Below are 27,596 nucleotides of genomic sequence, written 5' to 3'. Positions count from 1 at the left end.
TTACCTCGTACTACACTTACGTTAGGTACACTGGGGTAGAACTAGCCTGAAGCACCTGATGAGTATTCACATTTTAGCCTGTGTTATTTATGTATATATTTTTATGAATATATGTCATAGCTACAAACCATGCTATTGCATTATTATTGTATCTTACTGCCAACGCTGTACGTATTATACTTCGCATTCTTACGATTGTAGCAGTTCATATCTCTTGCACGAGAAATAAGACTGTTCATAAACCATTTTTATTGAAACGCCAGTCTACCTATTTCTGTGTAAACTCTGTAGAAACGAATCATGCACGATTGACTGAATGAAACTGATCTATTGTTTCCACGATTCTGAGATTGGCCCGATTCTAAAGGAAAACAACGTTGTCATGTTTATGCGGTTGTCAGAAACGAATCCCTTCTAGTTTATTCGAGAAGTTTCTAGTGACCTCTAGTTAGCTGGCACACACAAGTAATTACGTTTAATGTACTCGATAGAGGCATACTGACCTCAGTCCTATGCCACAACTATAGTGTATATTATTCCAATGCGCAGAGCCTATCAGGGATATAGGAACTACACTACAATGCTGCATGCTCCTGAAGATGGACAACATCTCAGCAGTCCATTATTTCAATCGCCTAGGAGGGACAGGATCCAAGTCTCTTAGACTTGGCCAGGAATCTTTGGGGGGTTCTGCCTAGACAACAGGATCTTGCTGATGGAGGAAAATATTCCAGGATTACGGACTCAGGTGGAAGATTGGCACTCCAGATATTTCAACGACATCAGATTGTGGACACAATCTACAAATATTTTAGGCACAGTCCCCTGGTATGGGGCCCTTTCTCAGTGGACATATTTGCATTCAGGCTAGTCTTCCAGTTGCACAGATTCTTCAGCTGGAAACGAGACTCTCTGGTAGTGGTGACTGATGAGTTTGTTCAAGACTGGAACAGGGAGAAGTGATGCACATTCACACTATTCAAGATAATAACAGATATCTGCACAACTGAGGAGACAACAAGCAGACAAGGCAACAGTGACACCTTCCTGGAGATAAAGGTTGGTATCCAGTTCTGAGAGAAATTTCCTGGGACTCTCCAATCAGCCTTTCCTGGTTTGGGGCTCTCCTGCAGGATCCATGGGGAAATCCCAAAGAGTTAGTGATCAAAGGCTCACAGAGACTGGTGGTGTGGCGGATTACAGGCAAAGAAGGAAAGTCCCAGGACTTTAGGAACAAGCTCAGTGCCTTCTTTCAAAGGAATGGGCGGATTCTCTCTACCTACAAGAAATACAGATAGGTCTAGATAGCTGGGTTACTGTATGCAAAGAGGTGTGGATCCTGTGGGGTCCGACATTTTGAAGGTTATGAATTTCCTGTCATGGTTGGTATCACAAGGCATGGCTTACATGTCAGTAACCGCCTTCAGATCTGCCATTTCGGAAGGACATGGCTCCTTTGACAGTAGCTCCGTGGTCAAGCATCCAATAGTGATGAAGCTGCTGAGAGGGTTCCACCTTGCCAGAGCAAATGAATCTCAATACTCTTTCCTGTGGGAAATTAGAGTCCTTAACCTGTTAAAGAATAGCCAGTACAAACACAACAAGATAATGGACAGAGGTCTTAAACTTTTCAACCACTCACCCCCAGTAACAGATCTGGGTTTAAGCCATTGTTCTTTTGCTCACTATGCCACCCCAGTTTGAACCCAGAATAACCAGTACATCTCAAAAAAGGAATTATCAGGTAAGTTGATGTTACTTTGTCTAGTGTCTTGTAAAAGGGTCTAGGTTGTCAAGACCCTTGCCATTATAGGTAGTATTTCAAATTCAGAGGTGTAAGAAGCTAGCCCTGTATATACTATACCAAAGTAAGGTATAGTGGTAACAGAGTCCAGAGGATCCCCAAAGGCTTACAGAGGTAAAAGTAGATAATAACTTTCTCTCTATTTGTGGTAGTTCGGGCGAGTAAGGCTTTATCAGAGGGTAGTGTTAAGCATTTATTATACATACTCAGGCAAGAAATGATGTCACACACTCAAAGACTGAACTGAGACAAATTGTATTAAAAATATTTCTTTAGTTACATGTTATTTTTAGAACCAAGCAGGGCTTGGTACAGGTAAGTAAAAAGGTTGATAAGAATATGCAAGCTGGATGAAACGGACTTTGTTACAGGTTTCAAAAACGTTTAAAGTTGATATTTGTAATTACTTTTTAGATTACTCTAGAGTACCTTTAAGATAACTTTTTCTACTCGGTGTGTTATGCCTAGATATCACACTGGGACATTTCCTAGACAAAGTAAGTAAAACACTTTTGCATTAAAACACAGTTTTCTTACGTTTCCATACAAATACAACTCAACACCTCGAACTTTTTCAGAGGAAAAACAGTCAATGCAATCCTACGGAGAAAAATTAGATTATCGGTTTGCAGGTAAGCAATCAGTCTTTAGGGTTGAGTTTCTGTGGTTAGAAGAACAAGCTTCTTAGCTTCGGTAACGATGTAGCTGTAAGAAACATAGGTTAGTTATGGATTCCTTACCTTAAAATATCCCCCCGGCATCAGACTGGATCCAGAAAGTTTTGCAGTACCCCCGAGTGTCGGTAGGTGGCGTCGGTCGACTCCGCGCCAGTCGTCGGCATCATAGTCGCCGGGATGATGTCGCTGGAGTTACTTAGACAACGCCGACACGCGCCGATGTCAGTTCTTCCTTTATCCGCGCCAGCAAGCGGAGATCCGGAGAGACAGTACCCCAGTCATTTTTTGACTGAGTTTTTACGACTTGTCGATTTTGTTTTTTAGTCTTCATAGACTCATGGTCCACGGGGGATGCCTGGTTTTAAGGCCTGCTGTTCCTGTACCAGACTGATGTCGGTAACGGATCCGCCACTGCTGCCTGGAGCGCGACCACAACCCCAAGTCGTGCTCCGACTGCCGAACCATCATCCCAATGTCTTTGCGGGAGCAGTCCCGAAATCTCCTCGAGGCCAGGCAGTCAGCTCTGCGTCGCTCAAGGTCACGAGAGCGGTCACGGGGCCGATCGCTGAGCCATCACCACCACCCGTCGTCTAAGTCTTTGCACTCTGTGTCAGGTAAGTCGAAGCACAAGAAGAAGTCGAAGAAGCATCGTCGCTCTTAGACTTCCTCGTCAGTCTCAACGCAGGGTGCAGGTGGTGCCCCTCCCGCAGCTCTGTGTGCGGAGTCTTCAGGGTCGACTCCGGCCTTCCCTCCTTTCGAAAGACCCTATCTTCTTGCCCCGCGGACTCGGCTGGGGGCCCTAGGCCTTCAACGCCATCGCCTTCAGCCTCGGCACTGCAGGGCCCCTTTGAATACAGGCCTGGACCCGGATCAGCGCTGGTCGACCTAATTACTCCTCCACTGGTGCAGACTGCACCAGCACCACGTCTGCAGCAGGCGCTGACCCCGGCTTCCACCCAGACATGGACACGGACCGGCGTCGACTGACGCCGGATCCGGCGCCAATGGGTACTTTTGTCCCTGTGTTGCACCCTGGTCATTTTCTGCCAGATTGGCAGACAGAGGGTGAGGAAGACTGGGAGTGGTCTGGTGACCCTTTGACAGACCAGCTGGAGGACCTGGCTTGGCAGTTCGGGCTGGACTGTTCCCATGAGGCACATGTTCATAACTGATTTGCATATGACTGGGTCTGAACTGGGGTGGCGAAGTGAGCTAAAGAACGATGATGGATTAAACCCAGATCTGTGACTGAGGGCGAGTGTCTGTAAAGTTTCAGCACTCCGTCCATCATCTCCTTGTGCTTGCTTTGAGTACATGATATCAGTCTTCCCAGGGAGCGCCATATTCTCATATCCATAAAGAAACCTTTTAAGGAGGTTTGACCCCCAACTATTGCTAGATAGGTCAGATTAGTGATGCAGCAGGCAGGTATTGACAAATGTTTTGGAGCCCATTCAGCCAGGTACGCAATGGCATCTAAAGCAGCAGTCTTTTGTGCAACGCCAGCCCCCTGTATAAACCATGCGCAGTTTATCACACTAAAAGAAGTGATGAAACCTCTATGGAGAAGTCTTTCCCTATTTCGAATCTTTGCCATCATGTAACCAGTTTGACCATTACCGCTTTCAGAGTTATCAGAATTCCGGCCGACATTCCAGACCCACGCATACTTTCGCAAAACGTAGTGGTTAATCATTCCTTGATCACCGGCTATTTATACATACTGGGAGTATTTTTGCATTTTATCATTTCTTATTACTCTATAATGACAGTCTACCCGCCTTCTTGTCCATCGTTTTGAACAGATTCATCCCAGCCTATAACTGTCCATCAAGGAAATTGTAACCCATAGGACTCCCTCCGCTCATCTTTGTTGAGCCTAACCACCATTTTGGTCTTCACCACCTATATTTCGGGTAAGTTGCTGTGCTATTTTTCATGTGCTCAGGATACCGATTACTTTATTACTTCGAGATCATGGTCTCTATTTCTTCCAACATTTACACCCTGTATTTCCCTATATAGTGGCACCCAGCGTGTAGGGTGCAGCCTGGATCGCACTTTTGTCTACTACCGCTAAGAGGCGGGATAGCGATATCTGTTTGCTTAGTCATCCCACTCACCCAAACCTCCCCCCCATGAGGTAAAAGCTAAATATATTATGCTCTAGTCTAGTTGTTTTTCTCTGTAAGAATGTACTTGGGCTCTTTAGGTACTCTACAAGTACACTTTTTTGTATCACCCATTCTGTACTCAGGGACTCGCTGGCACACCTTTGGACTCCCAGTCCATCAAATGGTTTCTATACTCTTGTTGGCTTTTTGGAATTTCACCGATTTCCTTTATCATTACTCACGTGGTGAGTAGTCTAAATTGCAATAGTTTATGTTTTTCTAGAGCCTTCACTGGAGTTCCTCCCTGCCCTTCTCCATTTGTCATTATCTCATTCATCTCTTTGCCTTTAGGAAGGTGCCACAGTTCTCTGGTGTTTCACCGAAACGTGTGTCGGTGCATTGCCTAGGGGATGAGATAAATTATGAAATGTTTATTTTTCTATGGTTGTGTAGAACTATTTAGAACCTGTGTGTTTGGATATGGTCACATTAGAATTCTGTAAAAATGACATTGCATCAATAAGTATGTATGAAAATATGGAGGCATTCTGCCCATGTATTGCTGCTTTCCTTATTTCTTCATGACAGTCTTTATGATGTTGTTTCAACGGTCTGATGTAATTGCAACCGGTTGCGAAGGTATTGCAGCAAGTTCATATGGTAGTACAAGTTGATTTTTTCTTAGGGAATGAATCATCGAAACAGGATTAAATGTTATGGCTGAAGTGCTTATGGTCGCTCCATGAAAGAGGAGTAGTGAAGGAGACAAGGGACTATTAAGACAAGCCCAGCAAGGGGATTGGATGGACTTTCTTTCTATTTTCCCTAAGGGTCTGGGAAAGTCTTTTTTTTTTTTTTTTAAAAGCTATGATGTTTACTTAAGTTATGGCCGCTATTTGCAATAAATCGAAAAAAGTAAGGCATAATCCTCACCTCTGTGACCTTAATAGATTTGAAACTCTGTTATGCTAGCCGGAAAATGTTATATTATCCATTATGAAAATTCTCTCTAAAACCATAATTTGCAAGCAGTGGAATAACTGTATGTGTGCAAACTTGGACCAAAGTTGTTAAATGCATACAATTCCGGGTGCGGGAGAGGCCGGGGCTGGACTGCATTACCCACAAGTTCATGAGGAGGAGAAGGGGCTATATGCTCAGGCACCATTTCATGCGCCATCACAGTCCACAGCATGGGATGTTGCTAAGTGCAGGAGTGGCCGGGGCTGGCCCGTGAGGAGGAGGGAGGGACTGTATTTTTGCACTAGTCGAGTGCTTTTTCACGCGCCATCACTGCCTGCGGTATGGGACACTGATCTGTGCGGTAGCGGCCAGGGCTGGACTTCATTGCCCCCAAGCCTTTGAGAAGGAGGGAGGGGTGTTTTTGCGCCAGTTGGGTGCTATTTCATGCACCGTCACAGCCTGCGGTGCAGCTCTGAGCAGGAACAGCAAAGGCTAGACTGCATTGCCAACAAGTCCATAAGGAAAATGAGGGTCTGCATCTTCACTCTGCTAAGGTGCTGTTTCTAGCACCATCATAGCCTGCGACACAAGGTGAGCCTGGGCGAAGACCAGGCCTGTCTGCAGCCAGGCTGGGCCAACCTCATTGGCTCTTCTGGTCAACTATACTCTTCACCTTGTGACAATGAAGAGGACATTCAGTCTCCGAAGTTAAGGCCTAATGGGAAAGAGGAAATCCATAGTGTTACCCTTCAAGGAACGCCCGTTACCTGCAACAATTACATCCTTACTTACAAATGCTATGGGCGAGCTCAATAATGAGATTTAGTGCGTAGGAGAGAGGCTGGGGGCTACAAAAAAGCATTTTTATTGAACCCGGTTTCTACGGCAGGTTCCTTCACCCCAGGCCATAACATGCATAATGAAGCTACCAGAGAAGACCCAAACTGTTAGAAAAGCAAAGGAAGAGAAATCAGAGTTCCAGGAAAAACAGGAGACGATAATGAAAATGTTTTCCATTTATTCAGTCTCTGTCGTAAGTAGCAGCATAATATAAGTTGATGGTAACAGTTTATTTTTAAAGTTTTGTATAGCGCGAACATGACTCAAGCGGGTATCAGATCGCTTTACATACGAGATGAGAAAGACATGGGTAAATAGCTGTGAGAGAAAAAACATAAAAATATATATCAGGAACACAATAATATATTGGCAGGCACACTGAGATCAAGCATATGCCACGTAGCATGTAAAGCAGCAAAACAAGATAGGATACAAGAGGAGCGAAAGTTCTGGTCCAGCGCAGTGTTCAACAGTAAGGCTTTCACTTCTCTTTTGAAGGCAAATGTTGAGGGAATCAGACTTGTTTCCACCGGTAGGGAGTCCATATTCTTGGGGCAATTCCAGAGAATGTACGATTGCAGTTTTTCATTTTTTTTTATTTCTTCGGCTTGAGCAGAAGTGTGCTGGGCCTCCTAGAGGGCCGGGAGGCTCCATCTAGTTTGAGCTTATTTGCCAGGTAAAGGGGAGTGTTGTAGTGTATAGCTATATGAGTCAGACTTGCAATTTTTAACTGGATCCTGGAGTCAAATGGAAGCCAGTTGTGAGATTTCAGGTACGGAGAGATGTGGTTAGTTTTCCTAGTGCCAGTGACGAGTCTAGTCGCAGCATTTAGCGATGATCTAATGGGAGCTAAGCCGAGTTTCAGAATCCCGCATAAAGCAGCACTGCCATATTCAAATCTAGAGAGGACTAGTGCTTGCACCGCAGATTTGAAGTCATCTTGGGGATGGTAGGGTTTGAGTTTTCTTAGGATGCTCAGTCGGTAGTTAGCTCCTTTGGTAGATGCTCTGATGTGATCCTGCATGTTTAGGTTCTTATCAAGCACAATCCCTAGTGATTTCATGGAATCAATAATGTGAGGTGTGCAGTTCAGAGCCAAGAGGTTTAAGATATTTCTCAACAATCAGGGCTTACTTAGCGGGAAAAATGAGGAGGAATTCTTTTTTAAGGGCGTTTACTTTGAGGTGGTTGGATGTTAGCCAATTAGGAGTTTTGTGCAGGGTTCCGTTGAGTGACTTGATATCTTCAGGGGAGACGATTTTCATGTACAGTTGGGTGTCGTCCACGTACATGTGATATTGGATGTTTGAATCTTTGAGGATTACAGTGAGTGGTTCCATGAATAGGTTCAGGAGCATGGGGGAGTGTGAGGATCCCTGGGCACACCCAGCAAGCTGGGACTTGATTGGATTTGATTCTCTGAGTTCTATTGTTGAGAAAAGAGGCAAACCATTTTAGAACAGTGCCTGAGAGCCCCATCTTACATTCCAATAGGCACAGTAGATTGTCATTTCGGACAGTGTCAAATGCGGATGAGAGATAGAGTAGTATGAGTAGGCAAGACTCGTTCTGGTCAAGCAGGGTGAATGCGTCTTCTACTATATGAGTGATGTCCGAGTCAGTGCTGTGGCCGGGACGGAAGCCCGATTGGAATTGGTCGAGCAGTTGAAATTGCTCAATGTGTTTGCGCAGTTGTTGGTGTACACATTTCTCAAGTAGTTTTGCCAGGGTAGGGATTATTGTGATTGGCCAATAGTTATTCAAGTCTTCAGGGTCTGCTGTGGGTTGCGGGAGAGACGCATTGATAATCTTGGACCAGAGTGGGACCAGTGATCCTATCACTTCTTTAAAGAAGTTGGAGGGGATCTTTGAAGTGAGAAACTGACCATGTCCCATTAAGAATTACAGGAGTAAGTAATTCTTTATTGTTTGATTATTTAAAATCTTACAATATTGCAAATACATAAAATATACTGTAGTGAATAAAACCAATAAAAACCCGTTACACCATAAAATTCATTAGAGTTCATTATTTATTTATTTAAAATATTTATAAAGCGCGACTGTCACCTGGCAGGTATCCTGGCGCTGTTGGCTACTCCTAAAGGTTCTTAGACGGGAGTTAAACAATGGTTAGGGATTTAAAGGGACGGGGGAAAGAGCCAGGTTTTAATTCGTTTTCTGAATTAAACTACTTCATTTTAAAACTTAATCTCCTAATTGTGTTTTCGCTATTAGTAGGAACCTTACAAAGGTAGCGTTCATACCTATATCATTCGATTGGAGACATGCCTACATGTCCTTATTCCACGTACATTAAAAGGTAATTTAAGTAAAGATCTTACAGGAGTATCACCAGTCATGTCAAGTATAGCATGGTCTTTGAGGCAATTTGTTTTTAGGTCTTGTCTAGCCATACTCATGTAATCCACAAAAAATTTATAAATAAAAAACCATACATAAAATACATAAAATACATTCAAAGTGAGTTTGCTTTCCTCCCTCTCATGGTGCCTATAGCTTTAGCCAAGATGATCATGCTACCCCAGTTGTTACTTTACTAACCTTTAAGCTTGGCTTCCTGTTTCGTGGTTGAAACGTTTAAACTCGCTGTTGAGGAAGCTTATTCGGGACGGTAGGAGACATACGGTATCCCTGGACACACTTCGGCAATCTATCCTGGAAGTAGGACTGGTGGGTTGCCCAACTTTGAGCTGTATTATATGGCAACTCAGCTCCAGTGGATAACGCTGCGGCTGAATGGCATGAACTTGACAGAGCTAGGCCCCCATGTGGACAGTGCACAACTAGAGAGCACATTGTATGGCCCTCCCTGCCCCTAATGGCACTCCAATGTGTGCCCTCTCACCCCCTTTCTTCAAACGTCAAAGCAATTGGCGAAATGGAAAGAGGTGGGTCTAGCAACGATTGGCGACTGTTTCAAGGCCATTGTTAGTGCCTCTGGTGGTCCTTGTAGCGAATCCTGGCCTGCCCCCTGGACAGTTCCTCACCTGAGGCATTGACCCGGACCGCTGTGGCTCTCTGTGGAGCGGGTAGAGATAAACACCAGACCCACACCGTTCTGCAGCTATTACAGGCTCTGCGAAATGGGAGGCATTTCCTTAGGTGGCTACATGGAGCGCTTAACAGGATGGCACGGAAGAACCTGCAACACCACTGGCAGAAATAGGAGGGAATACTAACCAGGGACGTAACAGACTGGGAATGGGCAAAAATACTGTCTCAGAACACTAGGTTCAATCCAGTTCAATTACAGGAATATAACCTACCTTACCCCCAAAAAGCTGATTGGGATATGGGGGTGGGGGAATACGTTGAGCACTGTCCCCGCAGCGCCCCGGTGGAGGCAGATTTCTGTCACATGACGTAGTCCTGTGTGAATGTACAACTGTTCTGGACTGATGTTGTGCAGTGGATGGGTGGGGACACTAGGCCGTGCCGTGCATGTTACAGGTGTGCTTGTTGGGTTTATTCCCCAACCCCGTCTCCAAGAAAGTGGGGAACAGTTTCCTGGATTTGGCCCTGGGGTTGGCCAAGCAGCAAATTACTATGACTTGGAAGTTGTCAGTGTACTGGCGGTCCGGGATTGGGTTCGAGCAGAGGACCTGGCGCTCCACAAGGAGGCATGAGGGGTTCGACCGATAGTCCTGTTATGGAGGAAGTGCTGGATGCCTTTGATAACTCTGGGAGCAATGCTTCCCCGTTCCCAGAGGAGTCAGGTCAGAGACAGAGCGATCCAGAGCATGTATGAAGACATGGATCTTGTAAACAGATGTCCAACAAGGTATTTTCAATAAATGGCAGCCAAACATACCTTAATAGAGATTAATTACAAACCTTGTTTAGACTCAGTAAATAGGTATGGTAAGTGCAGTTTCTTTCCAGTAAGCTCCTAGAGCCAAATCTTTTCGTACAATAAGGACTTCTTGGCATCCCCATCTCAGATGCATTGTTTACACTTGCCACTTACATTCTTGCAGCGGCCCAATTTGGATTTTGGTGTTTAGCACAGGAAAATACAAGACACATTTGAGCCAAGAAGAAAGGAGACCAGACTGGGCAGATGAGTTGAAATAAGGCTATGAAAATTGCCCTGTATAGATAAAATGAAACACTCATGTACATGGACCTATATCATGTTTTGGGTGACTCCCAGTGAGAACTTCAAAACTTGCTGCACTGATATGAAAACAGAAGTGGAAGGTGTATGGTAATTTTAGTTTTGTATACTGTGAGTGGACCTTAGCATGTCTGAGTGGTAGTGGACATTACTGAGGTCTATAGTAATGCATGCGGTTCTTAAAACATCTATCTTTATATTCAGTGTCATTAAGGGTATACTTAAAAAGTTGTTGTACTGGATAATTAAAATTGAGTGTTCCAGGTTAACACGAAGGAAGAGCCACAAATTAACCTGAAGTCAGAAATAACGGGTTTCCCCTTTTCTGGTTGGCCTTACTCCATTGCTGTCAGATCTGCTTACATTTACAAGGACAAATGACACAAACGGTTTGCTTCTTAATTACCTTTTGAAGATTTTGTACCATTATCAGGTCTTAAAGTCTCAGCAGCCAATCCTTAAGGACCAGACAGCAGAGAATTCCCTTTTCACCAAAATAAGGAACTATTTCTGCTATCAGAAAATGCTCAAGAGGCTGAGATAAGGAAGAAACTAAGCACTCTATATGAAAAGTGCTTTCTGGTAATTCAAAAAAATAGGAAGCATCTGTGTAAAATATTAAGCAGATTGGAAATAGAGTGCCACCACTTTAGCTTTTCCTAAAAACTTTACCCAACATAAAAACTATGTTTTTGATTTAGCAGTTAAAAACGTTAAAGCCACAAACACATACCTCAGATTCCTTGTCACTCAAGGATCCCAAGCTTCCAAAACTGTGATTGGAACTTTCATTATTTGTTGATGCCTGTTTGGCAGAAAAAAGTAAAGTGAGAGATTACTTTTAATTAATCATAAATGCAGGGAAAAAAACCTCACAACTGCAAAACACATTTTAAGAGTCTAAAAAAAAAAAAAAAAAAAAAAAAAAAAAAAAAATCGGGACCGAAGTACATATTGGGCACCACATTTTTGTATACTTTCAAAGATTTTCATATTCAGCTCAACCAAAACAGGACACCAAAACTAAGGCTACAGAATATTTCAAAGTAAGTCCCATAAAACATGCTAAACAAAAACAGATAATCTGCAAGAACCATCACATACCATAGTAACACGTATTTTCTACGTGTGTCAAACATTATGAATAGTATTTGCACTGGTAGATACCTCTTCCCAATTTACATCAATTTACATGCAATCATTACTGGCTCAAGAAAACACTCACATATATCCCCTGACTTAAAATCCCTGAAATGGCTGCCTTTTGAAGCCAGAATACAGCTGAAAATTGCCGTTATGACACACTCGGCCATACACCACAAGGCACCCAACTACCTCACTCAAAAGTTGTCTATATCAGGAGGTTCGAGATCCAACAGAAGTACAAAAAGTCTACTCCTGAAACCTCGTAGATTCCGGAAGGAAAAAACATACAAACGCTCCTTCTCAGGAATGGCACCCAGGATCTGGAATGCACTCCTTCCTGAAACCAGGCTTATCTCCTCCACTGCATTCTTCAAGAAAGAGGTGAAGAGGAGCTTGGCGGGCATCCGTGATGGCCGCGTGAGCACAGCGCTCTCCGGACCCCCGCCACTCCCGGCATGATATCCTGAACATATCCTGATTCTTCACGAGGATTTATGTAGAGGACGCTGGGCTGATCTTCCTGGGACTTTTGGAATTTGATTTGGACCCGGGGCGCCGAAGTTACGGCGATTCGAACTTTTGGGGTCCGCCCTCGCGGTGCGCCCGGGACTGGGTGAGGCTCTCTGGCCGTCTCGGAGTTGAACAACAGCGGCAGGGGGATTGGACTTGTGGGTCCCCCTCTTAAGTTTCGGTTTCGATTCGGCCTCAGACTGAGAAATCTGGCGGGGGAGTCTGGCCTGGGCTGGGTCCAGCGCACGAGACGGCTGTCGGGCCTTTGGCTGGCTTATTCTTCTTTCAGGCTGGTTCTCTCCTAGTGGTACCCTTGCAGCTGCCTTTTGGTCCCGACGCCCTGCTTTCCTGTGGCCATTTCCATCGGGTCGAGTGGGTCTCCTGGTGACGCGGTTTCCGACATGGCGGGCAGAGGGGACCGAGAGACACGAAAGACCAAGACGCCCCTGCGTGGGGGCCCGGTCCAGTCTAACGTTATGGACCGCTACACCCCTGTGAAGGGGTCCCCCGGAGCCGCCCTGCCTGGCCCAAGTGCGGTTGACCACAATGTGGACGCGTCAATGGAGCCGTCCTTGCAGGACATCATGGGCGCCATTTCTGGGATGAAGGAAACAATAGGCCAACAATATGAAGCTTTGGCCCATAAAATCGACACCGTGGCCATTGATGTGACCTTGATTCGGGCCGACCTATCTAAAACCAATGAGAAGGTGAAGTCATTGGATCACAAGTCATCCAGCCTCACGGCAGACGTCTCGGAGATACAGACGGAGATTGGCAACCTCCGTAGGGTGAACGATTTCATGACCCGGCGCTTGGAGGACTTTGAGAACAGGGCACGTCGCTGTAATGTGCGTGTGGTTGGCGTTCCGGAGAATCCAGAACCGCACTCTGTTGATCTCCTGGTCGAGGATCTGATCCAGAACTACCTCTCTCCGTCTGGGCTGAGTAAGTTCTTCGCCGTGGAGCGTGCCCATCGTGTTCCGTGAGGCCAGGGTAAGCCGGGCGCCCCGCCGAGGCCTATTGTTGCGAAACTCTTCCACTATAGGGATCGGGACGCTATCCTGCAGGCATCACGTGTGAAGGGCCCGGTGGCCTTTGAGAATGCCACGGTGAACTTTTATCCGGACTTTTCTCAACAGGTGCAGAAACAGCGTATGGGCTTCCGTGGAGTTAAGAAGCGTCTCCGGGACATGGGATTGCGCTACGCTATGCTTTTTCCGACCAGGCTGCGAGTTGAGTACAATGACCGAACCTTTTTCTTTGATCGGCCTGATTCTGTGAATGACTGGCTGGACTCTCTGCCGGACCGACCTCCTGCGGCTGAGTCTGCCGCCCACCCGGGTGGTGCTGAGGGTGGTGTAGAGAGCTGAACTGTTGGTCTATGCCCGGGTCCTCGTGTACAGTAACTTCTTCTGGGATTCTATGCCTCAGTGCCTCTATTGTCTATGTGTTTTCCTTGTTATTCGTTTTGTGGGGGTGGCGGGCGGGCCAGAGCCTTTCCTCCTCCGGGGTCTTTTTGTAGAATGGGGGTTCTTGGGCGACAGGCACACTGCATGTTGGGGTGGCTTTTTAGCTTCTTGCAGGGGTGCAGGGTGGGGGGGTGTTTCCTTTATTGTTGGGGGGTGGGTGGATGGGAAGTTTGATGTTTGTGTGTTGTGTTCTCAAGGCGATTCTATCTTGCTACAGATGTTTTTGATGTCATGCTCATTGGAAGGGGGTTGCGGCGTTGCTGTGTGGGATGGGGGGTAGCGGGTTGAGGTTTATTTCGTGGAATGTTAATGGTCTGGGGGATCGTATTAAGCGGGGTGTGGTGTTGCGATGTCTACGACGTTTGTCTCCAGATATTGTTTTTCTACAGGAGACTCATTTGGTGGGCAATACCTGTCATGCAATGAATAGGTGGGGCTATCGCCTCGCCGCGCATTCGGGGTTTACCACGGGTTCTAGGGGGGTGGGTATCCTTGTTCGGGCTTCCCTCCCCCTAGCTATTGATGAGGTGATCCTTGATGATCGGGGACTTTATGCCGTCCTCGTGGGTCGCTATGAGGGTCGGACCCTTTCCTTGTTTGCCGTTTATGTGCCCCCCGGTCTACAGACCTCTACCTTTTCCGATTTGGGCCGTGTGTTGTTGAACCTCCCAGATAGTACTCTCTTCATAGCAGGTGACTTTAATTCTGTGTTTTCCGGTCTACATGATCGTCACCCCCCTAGGGACACCCCTTTGGCCCAGCAATGGCTGGGTGGGTTTCTGGATACGTTCGGCCTGGTGGATTGCTGGAGGCTTATGCATCCTACTCAGCTTCAATACACTTTCCACTCTGGGGCCCATGGGAGTCTGTCTAGACTGGATTATTTCCTGATGCCTGCGGCGCAGTCGCCGGCGGTTCGTGAGATTAGACACCTCCCCCGGGGCATCTCTGATCATTCTCCGCTCTGGCTTTGCTTTGAGGTGGGAGTGGAGGCTGCGGCCCGGGTGGCTCCTATCAACCCTTGGTATCTCACCTCCCCCGAGACCCGTAATCTCTTGATTAAGTCTTTGGACAATTATTTTTTAGACAACGAGGGTTCCGTCTCGTCGGCGGTGTCCCTATGGGAGGCCTTTAAGACGGTGATTCGTGGGCAGGCCCTTTCCCTTATTACTGAATCCAAAAAGGCGAGGAATCGGGAGGTGGTGGACCTTGAGAGGGAGATTGCTGAGATGGAGGCTGACCTAGAATTGGATGTTACATCTGATAAACTCCACGCCCTGGGTCTGAAACAATTTGCTTATAAGTCTTTGGTCACAGATGCGGCTAAACTGATGTTTCGGGAGCAACAGGGTCGTTTGTATGATGTGGGGGACAAAGCGGGTAAATTACTGGCATGGTTGGATAAGAAGGAGAGGGCGAATCGTGTGGTGCCTGTGATTCAAACTTTGAACGGTGTGAGAGTGACAGACCCGGCTGGTATAGTTGAATGTTTTGCGGATTATTTTCGTGTGGTTTATACCCCTGTGTCTGAACGGGATGTTGATGACTCTCGCCTTTTGTTGCGTGATATAGCTCTGCCCTGTGTTTCCGATTTGGACCGAGTCTCTTTGGAGTCCCCTTTTACTACGGACGAGATAGCGACGGCCATTCGCTCACTCCGTTCGGGCAAAGCTTTGGGCCCGAATGGATTGCCAATTGAATTGTACAAGCTACGTCCTGACAGGGTGGTGCCCTATCTTCGTACCATGTTTTTGGAATCCCGCGAACGGGGTATTCTCCCATATGATCAGCGTCTGGCTACGATAGTTGTTATTCCCAAAGAAGGTAAACCTCGGGACCTTTGTTCGTCTTACAGGCCCATTTCCCTGTTGAATGTTGAACCCAAGGTCCTGGCTAAGCTCCTGGCTACCCGCCTCTTGACGGTCATTAGTGGCTTGGTTCATCCGGATCAATCCGGATTTATCCCGCATCGCAACACGGCTCTTAACCTACGTCGTCTCCACGGCGCTGTTGCGAGGGCGGGGCTTCTGACGGAGCCGGCCATTTTGGCTTCACTCACTAGACGCCTCGATGGCCTTTGACACGGTAGAGTGGCCCTATCTTTGGGCGGCTCTTGAGAAATTTGGTTTTGGGCCTGAGTTTATTGGTTGGGTGAAGCTGTTATACGTTGAACCCTTGGCACAGGTAGTGGTAAACGGTCGGGTTTCTGTCCCCTTCTGTCTTGGTAGGGGGACCCGTCAGGGGTGCCCCTTGTCTCCGTTGCTTTTCGCGCTTGCCCTGGAACCGTTGGCTGCGTGGCTTCGATGGGAACCTTCACTCAAAGGGATCCGTTGGTCACCGGATTTTGAAGACCGCGTCTCGCTTTACGCGGATGATATTCTTCTGTATCTTACTTCCCCGCGTAAATCTTTAAATGTCTTATTTGACGTTCTTACTTCGTTTGGTGCTAATTCGGGTCTGGTTATTAATTGGGCTAAGTCCTGTGTGTATGTTCTCTCGGGTGTCTTGCCCCCTTTACCGGACAGGTTTCCTATCCAGGTTGTCCAATCTGGCTTCAAATATTTGGGGATCTTTATTACGCTGGACTCCTCACTCCGGTTCGAGCGTAACCTCCTTCCCCCGCTTCTTAGACTGCGACTGGATGTGGCCCGTTGGCGTAAGCTACCCCTGTCTCCTCTGGGCAGGGCTGCCCTTTTTAAAATGATGTCTTTGCCGCGCTTCCTCTACGCGCTTCAAAATTCTTATGATGACATTCCCGCTACCTATTTCCGAGAGATTGAGAGTCTTCAGAGGCAGCTGATCTGGGACGGGCGTCCACGTATTGCCCTTGCGAAACTTACCATCCCTTGGTATGACGGGGGAATGGCGCTCCCCGATATCAAGAGATATTATTGGGCTGCCCAGCTGTCTGCCATTAACCACGCAATGTATTCCCCGGGTCGAGATCCGGCCTTTGAGATGGATAGACTTCAGCTGCCGGGGGGGGGGGGATTTCAATAGAGCGCTTTATTCCAGATCGGCCAGGCACCATCTTGTGGGCCCGTCCAGGACCGCTGTCAATGTGTGGCGCGCCGCGAATGTGAGTTTGGGATGGGAGAACCGACTGACAATGGCGACTCCGCTTTATGCTTCTGAACGTTTGGGGGGTCTCTGGTCTACTAAGGGCTTTGACCGCTGGGATATGATTGGTATATGTAAGGTGGGTGACGTCTGTGTGAAGGGTAGAGTGAAGTCTTTCCAGGCCCTTAAGGCAGAATATGACTTGAGTGATAGGGAGTTTTTTCGGTATTTGCAGGTCCGGCATGCCCTGGCCTCAGTTCTGACTCCTGATGTGACCCTGCCCGAGTCCTCCCCCCTTGAGGATCGCATACTGGATGGACACCTGCCTGATAGCACTATCTCCCTTATTTACAAGAAACTGATTAATAATCGCGCTGACTTATTGGTCCGACTTAGGGAGGTTTGGGTAGGTGACGGATTGGACTTGGATGACGAGGATTGGCAGTCGGCACTCTCTTCTCCGAAAGAGGTCGCCATCCCCGCCCGTCTCCGTTTGGTTCAACTTAAGATCCTCCACCGGGTGTATGTAACTGGTCCGCGTCTGGTAGTGATGGGTTTTTCCCCGGATGGCTTATGCAAGCGTGGTTGTGGGATGAGTGCTACATTTCTGCATATTCTTTGGGAGTGCCCGGTGGTAGCAGCCTACTGGATTGATGTGCTTGCGGTGATGACTGATGTGACTGGTGTTGCCCTGCGACCTGAGGCCCGACGATGCCTGTTGAACGTGTGGGAGCCCACCGACTATTCTGTGGCCCAGACCAGATGGGCGACCTTGGGATACATGGTCGCGAAGCGGGACATTGCGCAACTTTGGGGCGCATCCCAACCGCCCGAAGTCTCGGTGTGGGAGGATAACATGGACTGGTCCATGTTCCGAGAGAAGACCGTCTATGTGGCTAGGGGCAGACCCAGGGCGTGGACGAAGATTTGGGGTCAGTGGAATGCATATCGTGGAGATATTTGTACCCCTCCCTTGGTTGACACTCCCGATGTTGCCTTATCTCCCTAGGCTGACGTTCCCGAAATTTTCTCATGTTGTTTTAGGATTTTCCTGCCCTCCCCGCTGACCCCCCCCCCCCCGGCCTTGCCGAGTCCCATTGATTTGCTTTTGTCTTCCTGATTAGTGGACTTCCCCTCCGCCTTCTGGGCTGACTTGATTAATGTGCATTCGCCTTGTTTAGAGTTCGTTGTTTTTATGATTAATACAGAAAAATTTTATGTCCTGTCCTATGCTTTGAGCAATACTTGGTATATGATATGTGCCTGGCCACAAAAGTGATCGTTTGCTTCTTATGTTGTGCGTTGCTATTAGCGGCCAGCCCGTGTGGTTGTGGGCCCATCTTTGTAATTTTTATTTGATTGCTCAATAAAAATCTTTAACAAGAAAAAAAAAGAAAGAGGTGAAAACCATCCTTATGGCCAAGTTCACCTGAACTTTACTGTTGTTGGATCAGAGACTTTGCACCGCTTTTTATCATTGGTTACTTGATTGTCTATTGGCATTATATTCTTACTTGATTGCGATCCTATTATGCTACTCACTTACTACCGACCACTATATGTTACACATTAGTTTGTTGAATCACCCTCTGGATGCCCCTACCCCTTGTTCTCTCTAATTCTAAGAAAATGGTATAAGCCATCCCTACAGCCAAAGTTCACCTGAACTCTATTGTAGCTGGATCAAAGACTTTGCGCCGACTTATATTACTGGTTACCTGATTGTTTATTGGTATTTTATCTGTACATGACTGCTATCCTATTATGCTACTGACTATTATACTGTACCCAATAGTCTGTTTAGTCACCCTCCTGTTGCCCCTACCCCTGTCTCTGTGAAGCGCTCTGATATCTGTAAAGATCTTGTTCGCGCTGAATAAATAAATAAATAAATAAATCTTTCACAAGGGTTTCTTGCAGATCTCAGAGCTGTGACATACAATTTATAAAAATGTTAATGGCATCAATTTATTCTTTAGGTATCCTATTTGTGGAAAAAGAATTCACTTGTAAGGGTACATTTTGATCTCCTAAGAATTCAAAAAGTTACTTACACTTGACAAACCCATTCTTGTGGATACTTTATCCACCTGCAGATTCCTCGCTGTTTGACTATCCAAGGTCCTAGACTGGATCCAGAAACGTTTCATAGTTCCTCTACGCTGATAGGCGGCACTGGTTCAATGAAGACCCCAAAAGCGAAAGTCAGTCCGATGTCACTGAAGCCATAAAAGCATGGCATGCACCCTAGCATATAAATGTCAGTTTCACGTCCATTTTTTCCCCTCATTGAGAAGAAATTCTTTGAGCCATATTAACAACCGTAAGGGCTCATCCTTCTAAAGGATCTACAGCACTGCACAAAACGGCCAGATGATTACAATGTAAGTAACATGTTCAGTTCGTAGCACGTATTGTAGTAGATACACATGCTCTGCATAGACTGTAAAGCAGTCTCAGTTTAAACGACGGCTAGAATGTGGATGGAGCAGATGTCTGAAACAGAGCCCATAGATCGTCTGGCTAACTACAGATGGCTGTCTAGCAAGGAAATCCACACAACGGAGAATGGCAAATGTGTATGAGGTAGACCAAGGAGCTGCTTTACAAATATTACGAATGGGATGTTTCCTAATAAAGCCATGAAAGCAGCCTTTTTTCATACTCTGTGTGCCCTCGGGGGTGGGAGGGTTAAAGGGAGAATTATCTTGCCATAAAGGTAGTAGGTTTGAATATACCAGACTATCCATCTAGCAATTCCTGCTTTTGAAACAGGGTGACCATTTTGAGGATTGGTCAAAGCTATAAACAGTTGGTCTGCCTTACGACAATACTTGGTCCTATTAATGTCGTACATGACAACTGTCTTGACATGTAAAGTGAAGAGGGCACTCTCAGCCATGGACTGTGGTTGTAGAAAGATAGGGCGTTCTATAGTCTGGCTGAGATGAAAGACCTGAACGTAAAGGTTCCTGCACTGAGAGTGCTCGCCGCTCAATAACACGCCCGAGTGAGGTTATAGCCATTAGGAATGCACCCTACCATGAGAAGAACTGCAAAGGGCAGGAATGCATTGGCTCACAATTGGGACACATGAGTCTCATAAGGTTCAGGTTCCATTGAGGGGTTGGTGGCACCCTTGGGGGGGAGGGGGGACGACTACTTTTGAAGCCCTTGATCACCAGTATATGGCAGAAGGAAGTGTGTTTTCTGCTCTACATGTAAGTTGCAATGGCAGCTAAATGAAGTCTAATGGAAGTATATTCTAACCCGCACTGTGAAAGGCAAGATCATAGGATGTCCTGAACTGCATGGTTCAGTGGATCTATAGGTTTTAGTATAAAGTAGAAACACACCTTTTCCATTTTGCTGCATTGCAAGCTCGAGTAGTTGGTCTGCAAGCATAGGTAACCAAACTCTTGAAGTTCAGGTGTCAAATTGCTATGTTGAGCTGCTTAGGTATGGCGGTCTGATCGGTCCTTGGTTTTTGGGGAGGGGGTTGCTCTGTTGAGGAGCTTTTAGTGGAGACTAATAGCCATTTCGGGAAAAAAGGAGCAACAATGCTGCCTGGCCCACATGCGCCCCAAAAAGATAAATGTCTGATATTTCTCTCATCTTCCACATCAGCGGAAGGAACGCGTGAGACAGAAAAGTGTAAGCAAATATCCCTGACCAGTTCATCCATAGCGCATTGCCCATGGACTGTGGGTGTGGAAATCTGGAGGCGAAGTCTGGTCATTTTGCATTTTCCAGGGTGGCAGACAGGTATATCTGTGCAGTTCCATAGTGTCTGAGGTAGCGGTTTAGTACTAGAGGATTGGGTTCCCACCTGTAGACTTCCTGGTGTGAACTGCCGAGTAGCTCTGCTTGGACGTTGCCCACACTCCAGAAGATATTTCGCTATCATGTGGATGCAATGATGAAGAGTTCAAATCCAGATTGTGCGGGATAGAATAGAAAGGCGAAGAGGTTGGGTTCAGTCTTGTTTCTGTAGATATATTTAACCCCCCAATATGTATAGCCCTACTGGATAGGTTAGTACCAACACAGGTTAAAGCCAAGGCGACATATTGGCAGAAATGAAGGTCTTTCGTTAAAATGTTTATTCAAAGGAAAGGAAACATTTATTTTACCTTAAACAGCGCCTTAACAATGCCTTCTGTAAATCGTACAAGAATATCACATATGGATTAGTCACAGGTGTGAGCTGTTCAGTTCTTTGTTCCATCATGATGATACATCTTGTGTCGAAGTCTCGAGAAATATATACAATTGATCTCAACATAGTCAAAAAGTTTTCACAAGTTGGATGGCACGCAGGCCTAGGGCTTTCTCTTTGGAAGGAGTGGGTTTAGATAGAATTATACGGAATCACGTTTCTCAGAAATAGTTCCTGCTTAATAAATATCTGTCACTGTATAAATGCCCTTTTTGGATTGTGTTACTGCGGGACAGATATTTATTAAGCAAGAAGAGGTAGAGTAGGCGGAGGAGTGGAAGGGGAGAAGTGGGTGAGACTGGGGCCCTTGTACTTGCGCCTCTTTATGCTTGCAAGCCAGTTCTGGCGCTGAAACAAAGTCCTCCTTGAATGTCTGCTTCCTCTTAGGTGGTGAGATGTGAACCACCTTAGGTGGCGGCTTGATAGAAATCTTTCCCGTCAGAGGATGTAGATACAGTCTGTTCTGCAGGTCATCGAGATCCGATAGCTTTCAGAGCTAATTGTTCTGGACGTAGATGGGTTAGCCCTCAGAAGGGACAACTTCTCAGAAGTCAGTCTCAGCATAGAGGTAGGTCTTGTCAAAGTGTTTTGCTGCTAAAATGTGGTGTCTGCGCCGACATTGCTTTCGGTGCCAGTGGCATCTTGAGGTTTGTTGGCATTTGGCGGCGGCCCCAGGGAGGATTGACAGTTGGTCTGGAATGTTAGGAGCACATGGATGCAGCGGGTGCCAGAGCTGTGGGCTTATTCCACCTTCGCCAGAAGCATGAAGCGACAGAGCACAGGCTCAACTAAGGCAGTGTAATGACCCAGCCCCTTCGAGGGTAGTGCTCTACCTCGACTCGAGACACTTTGTTGATCTTGGTTAGAGGTTCTGCCATACTCACGGCCCATGGCGTGGTCTCATCATGGAGGTGGGATTGTTCATAATCTGCGTCCGAATGGCAAACCCTGCCTCCGGCGAAAGTCGGTGGGTAGGAATGTACGGCTTCCTCAATGTCCTTGGCGCCATGGGTTACTTGCCCAAAGAGATCAGGGGTGTTCTCCATAAATGGTCTGTGCATCTTATGAGGTTTTTAGTGCCTGCCCCATTGGTGACTAAAAGCCTTTTTGGACTTAAGTGCCAGGCAGGCCTCTCTCTGTTGTTGTGCTGAGGAGATAACCATAAACTACACATCTGGTGGAGGTCAGACCAGAGGTATTTTATGTTAAAGCAGACAGTGTTGGAACTAGGTCTGTTTCATCACCAGTGGTGCCTTCTCGAAGTAGAAAACATCAAGTAGAGGCATTGTGGTTCAAGGCCCCTAGCCAGGCCCCTTGCCCAGTGGGAAAAAGACTGACGTCACAACACTACTAGACATTAGGACATTTTCTTTGGCGCAGTAGCACTTTTTTTTGCATTCTGCCCTGAGGGCAGATAGGCAGTTTTTAGGCCAACTGGGTGGGGGAGGGGCTAGTTCACTAGGTACCAGGGATTGTATTTTGATGTGGAGTTACCCTGGGGGACCCTATTGTATTTTTTTTCTGCCACCTCTGAAGGCAGATTCGGCATTTCTAGGCAGATCGGCCCTCTTGTGGCACAGGGATGAAAGCCCACTATACACCAGAGATTTTGTATGAGAGCATACCTTTGGGCAAGGATCGCTCTCCTTGAGGGCCTCTTGAGTGGATTGGGCCTCAAGGTGGGTGGTAAGTTTATGTATGTGATGGGGGATCTGCTTCTACAGTAAGGGTTGCTTCCATCTGGTGGTGTCGTTTTTGCATTTGTCACAACTCTTTCTGGGGAATACCAGTGTCTTTTGATTGCTATTTTGTTATTTTTGTGTTTTAATTTTGTTTTTTTGCATTTTAAATTGTAGATCCTATTTTTTCTGGTGGTCAATCTTGTTTTTGGGTGCAACTTTGGCAGATATGTAGTTTGTGGAGTTGTGGTTAGTAAGCAGCTTATTTTGTAATCTTTTCCTCTGGGTATTCTCACCCTGTATGTATAATTTGTTTGTTTCGACTGCTGTACGAATGTTTGAATCTTTAGCTTTTTGTGTGATGTCTTTCAAGTATTAATTTGTGCCCGTTCTAAACTGCCTTGTGATGTGTAATACGTGTTTTCGTTTCTTTCCATTCCATTGGGACTTCTTTGCTGCTTACTTTGTCTGTGCAGAGTAGGTGTAATTCATCCTTAGTCTTGCTATGTCTGGCAAATAAGTGGTATAGTTTTCTTTTTAGTATATAGGTCTTTGTGTGCGTGCCTTGAGATCCCGATTGGTACATTGACTTTCTAGATTACTATATGCCAATAGTTTTACTTTGTTTGATAAAGCCACAGTTTATTATTCATTTTACACAGTGTTCGTTATTGTTGACTTATTTGTTGTGTTGCTTTTATTAGCAAGGATTATGGCTAACCACAGGTTTAAGGATCAGCAGGTTGTTGGTTTGCTTTTCAAATCTTTCTCGGACCATAACTCATCTGAGGCAAAGGATGAAGTTAAAGGATGATAAGGAAGCCGTCGCGGTCTTCATATTGGTCTACTAGTCCCTTGATGGCAACTGCTATATTTCCTGCATCCATGAGTCGTAACTGGTATTTTCTTTTGGTTTGAGTGCTGTATTTTGTTGATAATGCTTTAGCATTAGCACAGCATCACCCAGATTGTTAACTTCTCTTCAAGATTCAGCCTGTCCTTGAACACTTTGTAGATCGCTTTTCAGAGATCTAGGTGAAATGGAGAGAAATTTATTTAGACTATTTGTAGTCATGGTTGTTTTTTTAACTCCTTCAAATCGGTCTGAGTTGATGGTGGTGTATGTAGACTGAATCCTCAAAATTGTAAAACAAAGTGCACATTTTCCTTGAATTACTGTGACTTATTTTTCCAGAATCAGAAGGAATCCACAAAATTCCTACCACCCAGCATTTCACCCCTTGTACCAGTAAACATGCTGTCCACTAGTGTGGCTATGCCCAGTGCCCACAATATGACCGGATCAAACTAACATCAATGGGAGGCTACACAAAGGGTTCACTCATTGACCTTGGTTTGATCTGTTCATGTCGCGGGGACTAGACCCAGCCACACAAGTGGGGCAGTGTTTTTGTTGGGATAAGTGGGAGAATGCTGGATGGAAGAAATGATGTGGATTCCTGTTGATTCCAGAAGTTTACATCACAGAAATGCAGAGAAAAGGCACAACATTAGGCAATGTTTGAGGTATGCAAGGGCTTCTGGGTACAAAAACCTTGGGAGAGCCATGCGGGTCACCCCACCCTGGATTCCCCCAGGTGTCTAGTTTAAAACAATGTGCAGGATTGATAGGTTTCCTATGTGCTGGCTGAGCTACAGCCCAAAATTCACAGCTAGGTGCATTGCAAAAAAAGGGTCAGTTTTCAGTGGACAAAAGTGATGTGTCCATGTTGCGCTTTGGAACCTTTCCGGTCACTGCCACTGGCCCTACCCAGACAAGTGAGATATCATTTATTCGAGAGAACTAGGGGAACACAGATTAGTAGATCAAGTGTTATCACCAATTGTATTTCTCTGCATTTCTGCCTTACAAATATAAGCCATTGTCTAAGACATATTGAGAAATTACCTCTAATTCACATCCTAGTATGGGTATTCACAAATTCAGAGATATGCAAATAACCACTGCTCCTAAAACCTCATATCTTGCGCCCATTTTGTTTTTAGAAATACATATGTTTCCCAATACCTATATTTCCCTCTTTATAATTTACCGAATACATTAAAAACCATCGCAAGGTGCAGCTCAGTTATTTGCTCTGGGTACCTCGAGGTCTTGGAAAACCCACAAACCCTGTATCTCCACGCAACCAGAAGGGTCTAGCAAATTCAATGGTATATTGCATTTGTAAAAATCCGCCATCATGACTGGAAGCTACAAATGAAAACGTAACAAATAGACTTTTTTCCTACTCATTTTCAATACTTCCATTTCAACAGATACACTAATAGTCTCTTGCTAAATTCGTAATTGTGTCTACTTTTCAGAACTCTACAGCTCACCAGGATCACCCATCGGTTTCACAGCGGTTTCCACCACACACTGGAAGTAAGTTGAAAGCACAAAAATTTTGGGGAAAAACGGCTACCTCTTTGAAAAAAGCCAAGACTGATTAATAAAAAAATACAATAAAAAAAATGTTTTTGGCTCGGCTCTGCATGTTCCTGAAAGGTGGGAAAATGGTGACTTTAGCACAGCAGACACCTTTTTCCTATTTTTCTCTAAAGAACTCAAAAATGTTTTATATTTTGCCCTACTCAGTCCCCTCCAGAGGAATCCACAAATCCTGGATACCTGTAGAATTCCCAGGATGTTGGAAAAAAGGATGCAAATTTGTAGTGATTGGCTTATGTGGAAAAACAAAAAGTTATGGAGGCCTAAGTACAAACTATCCCAAATACTCACAAAAAGGCTTAGCACTCAGAGGCGTTGGGGGTGGGAGGGGTACCCTAGCTGCAAACTGGTTTCAAAATATAATAATAAACAAAGGCATTCACAAGTTCTAGTCCACTGAGCTAACTAACTTGTGTCACTTATTACATTACTCATTACATGTTAAATGACATCCCAATTGCCTTCAAGTTTTATGCAATTTCCATAATATGTATCTATACTAAGCAACTTTATGGTGTAAATGACAATTGTGTGGACACTATATGGCTTTGGGGATGTCATCCAAAGTCCCTTTTGGCATAGATACAAAAGCAAGCGCACCTGCACACAACTCGAGAGCGTTGATGTTTCTAGATCCAATCAGACGCCTGGGATTATTCTACAGGAGAGGAATGTACATGTAAGGAATCTGCAGGCAGAAGTATTTGTCAGAAAGAGTGTTACCAGAGGTAACAACTTTTTCTTCCAATGGATACTTCTACCTGTAGGCACCTCACCTTTTGAATGGACTGCGTTTGGAAGAGTACTGTACCTGAAAGAGCAGATTGAACACAGAGTACACCGACTTTGTGGAATGACAACTAGCAGACAGAAGGTAACCCACCTCTGCTGGTAAGAGGAATGGTGCTAATTTGCTCTGTTCAACCCCTAGGCATGAATGTGGAAGTTCTGGAGCTTGGGGTGCAGAACTAGTCATTCTGATTGAGAGGGATCAGATCAGTCTTGAGGGGAATAGAGAGGGGAAAGACATGGAGAGATGCTGAAGGTCAATGCGCCACACCATTGTCAGCCAATCCAGAGTGACAAAGAAGAGCTCAGACTTGGTAAATCTTCTGCAAAAACTACCTGCCTATTGAACATGGGTATGAGAGGAAACACAGGGAAGTGGCTCCTTGGAACAGAAAGCAGGCACAGAGGGTTGCTGTTAATGGTGAATTAGTACACCTGAGAAGTGCCCCACTGGGCAATGACATGGTGAAGTCTGAGAGGAGACACCTCTCATGCTCGGCAAGATGAGGTCAACTGAGGCTATGGGCTCTGGTGTTCAAAGAACACACCAGATGTTTTGCTATCAGCAAACACCACGCTTTTGAGCCCAAGATCAGAGCTGAAGTGCTAATGGAGAGAGAGACAACCCTGATCTCCCAAATTTGTCAATGTATCACATTGCGGTCATATTCTCTCAACATCTGGATTGATTGAATGCAAAGGGAAAGGTGGAAGGCTTTAGTGCCAAGCGAAATGCCCTCAATTCTAGCAATATGGATATGCAGAATCTGTTCATCTGGAGACCAGTGGCCCTAGAGAGGAGTCGCTGGTTAACATAGCTTGAAGAGGTCATAAGAGCTTTCAGCATGCCAGATTCTTCTTCACACTCCATGAGCCTAAATCAGCTGCAGTGTCCGAGAGATTGTAATGGTGTCTGCCAGATCTCACCTGTGCTGGAACCACTGCCTATAGAAGCATCACTGGAGAGACCACCGAAGAAGGTGCAGGGATTGGTTCAGTGAACTCTGGCACCAGTTGTGGAACAAGACCCATGGCACTGAAAGGGCAAGAGGCGAACGGGAATGAAGACCAATTTAATATGAAGGGCTTTGGGCAGGGGTGTGAAAAAGCAAGCTCTTGACATGAGTCAAAGGTGAGGTAAACATGGAACTGACATCTATACACCAGGTTGGGCGTTTTATGGCTTTGGTGACCGCTCAGCTTGAATAGCTTCTGGATCCAGTCTAGCACCAGGCATATTCAAATGGTGAGGTGCCTGCAGGTAGAGGTATGCATCTCAATTCAACTTTGCTACCAGTATCCCAAAAATTCTTTAGGACAGGATCATAAGAATTAAAAGTAAATTCCAAACCCCATAATCAAGAGCAATCAAGATCTGCAGTCACATTTCCCACCAACCGATATGAGGAAGCTACCAGAGAAAAGCCAGGTTTTCAATTTCATTAAATATAGACTACTGATCTTCTGCAAACTCTTGATCAACCAGTCAGGATGTGTTAGATGTGACATGCACAAGCGGAGTATAGGGTGAATAAATTTCAACAAACTACAGTATTTCTCATTATGCACCCGCCCTTTTCAGTTAGCACATCTTCATCTGTTTTGGCAGAAATGTGAATAAAAACAACACAGCTAATGAAGAATACAATTTTAACTTGCCTCCAAGTTAAGTCTAATATACAAATTGAAGCACATGTACTCTAGTAGAATAGGTGTCGGATTGAAAT

General features: G+C 45.7%; 1 protein-coding gene across 5 annotated transcripts in view; it reads right to left on the bottom strand.

The window, feature by feature from the left end:
* Positions 1-27,596, bottom strand: part of TLK1 (tousled like kinase 1) — a 656,881-nt gene that overhangs the window by 521,337 nt on the left and 107,948 nt on the right. For all 5 annotated transcript variants that reach the window (XM_078681584.1, XM_078681580.1, XM_078681585.1 and 2 more), the window contains exon 3: positions 11,273-11,344. In XM_078681584.1, the coding sequence (XP_078537710.1) occupies positions 11,273-11,344 (72 nt within the window). The remainder of the gene's footprint in view (positions 1-11,272; positions 11,345-27,596) is intronic.

Source organism: Lissotriton helveticus, chromosome 3_1 (genome assembly GCF_964261635.1).
Source record: "Lissotriton helveticus chromosome 3_1, aLisHel1.1, whole genome shotgun sequence".
In the NCBI taxonomy this organism is placed as follows: domain Eukaryota; kingdom Metazoa; phylum Chordata; class Amphibia; order Caudata; family Salamandridae; genus Lissotriton; species Lissotriton helveticus.
The sequence above is the reverse complement of the archived record's forward strand: the minus strand, read 5'-3'. Positions and strand labels throughout refer to the sequence as shown.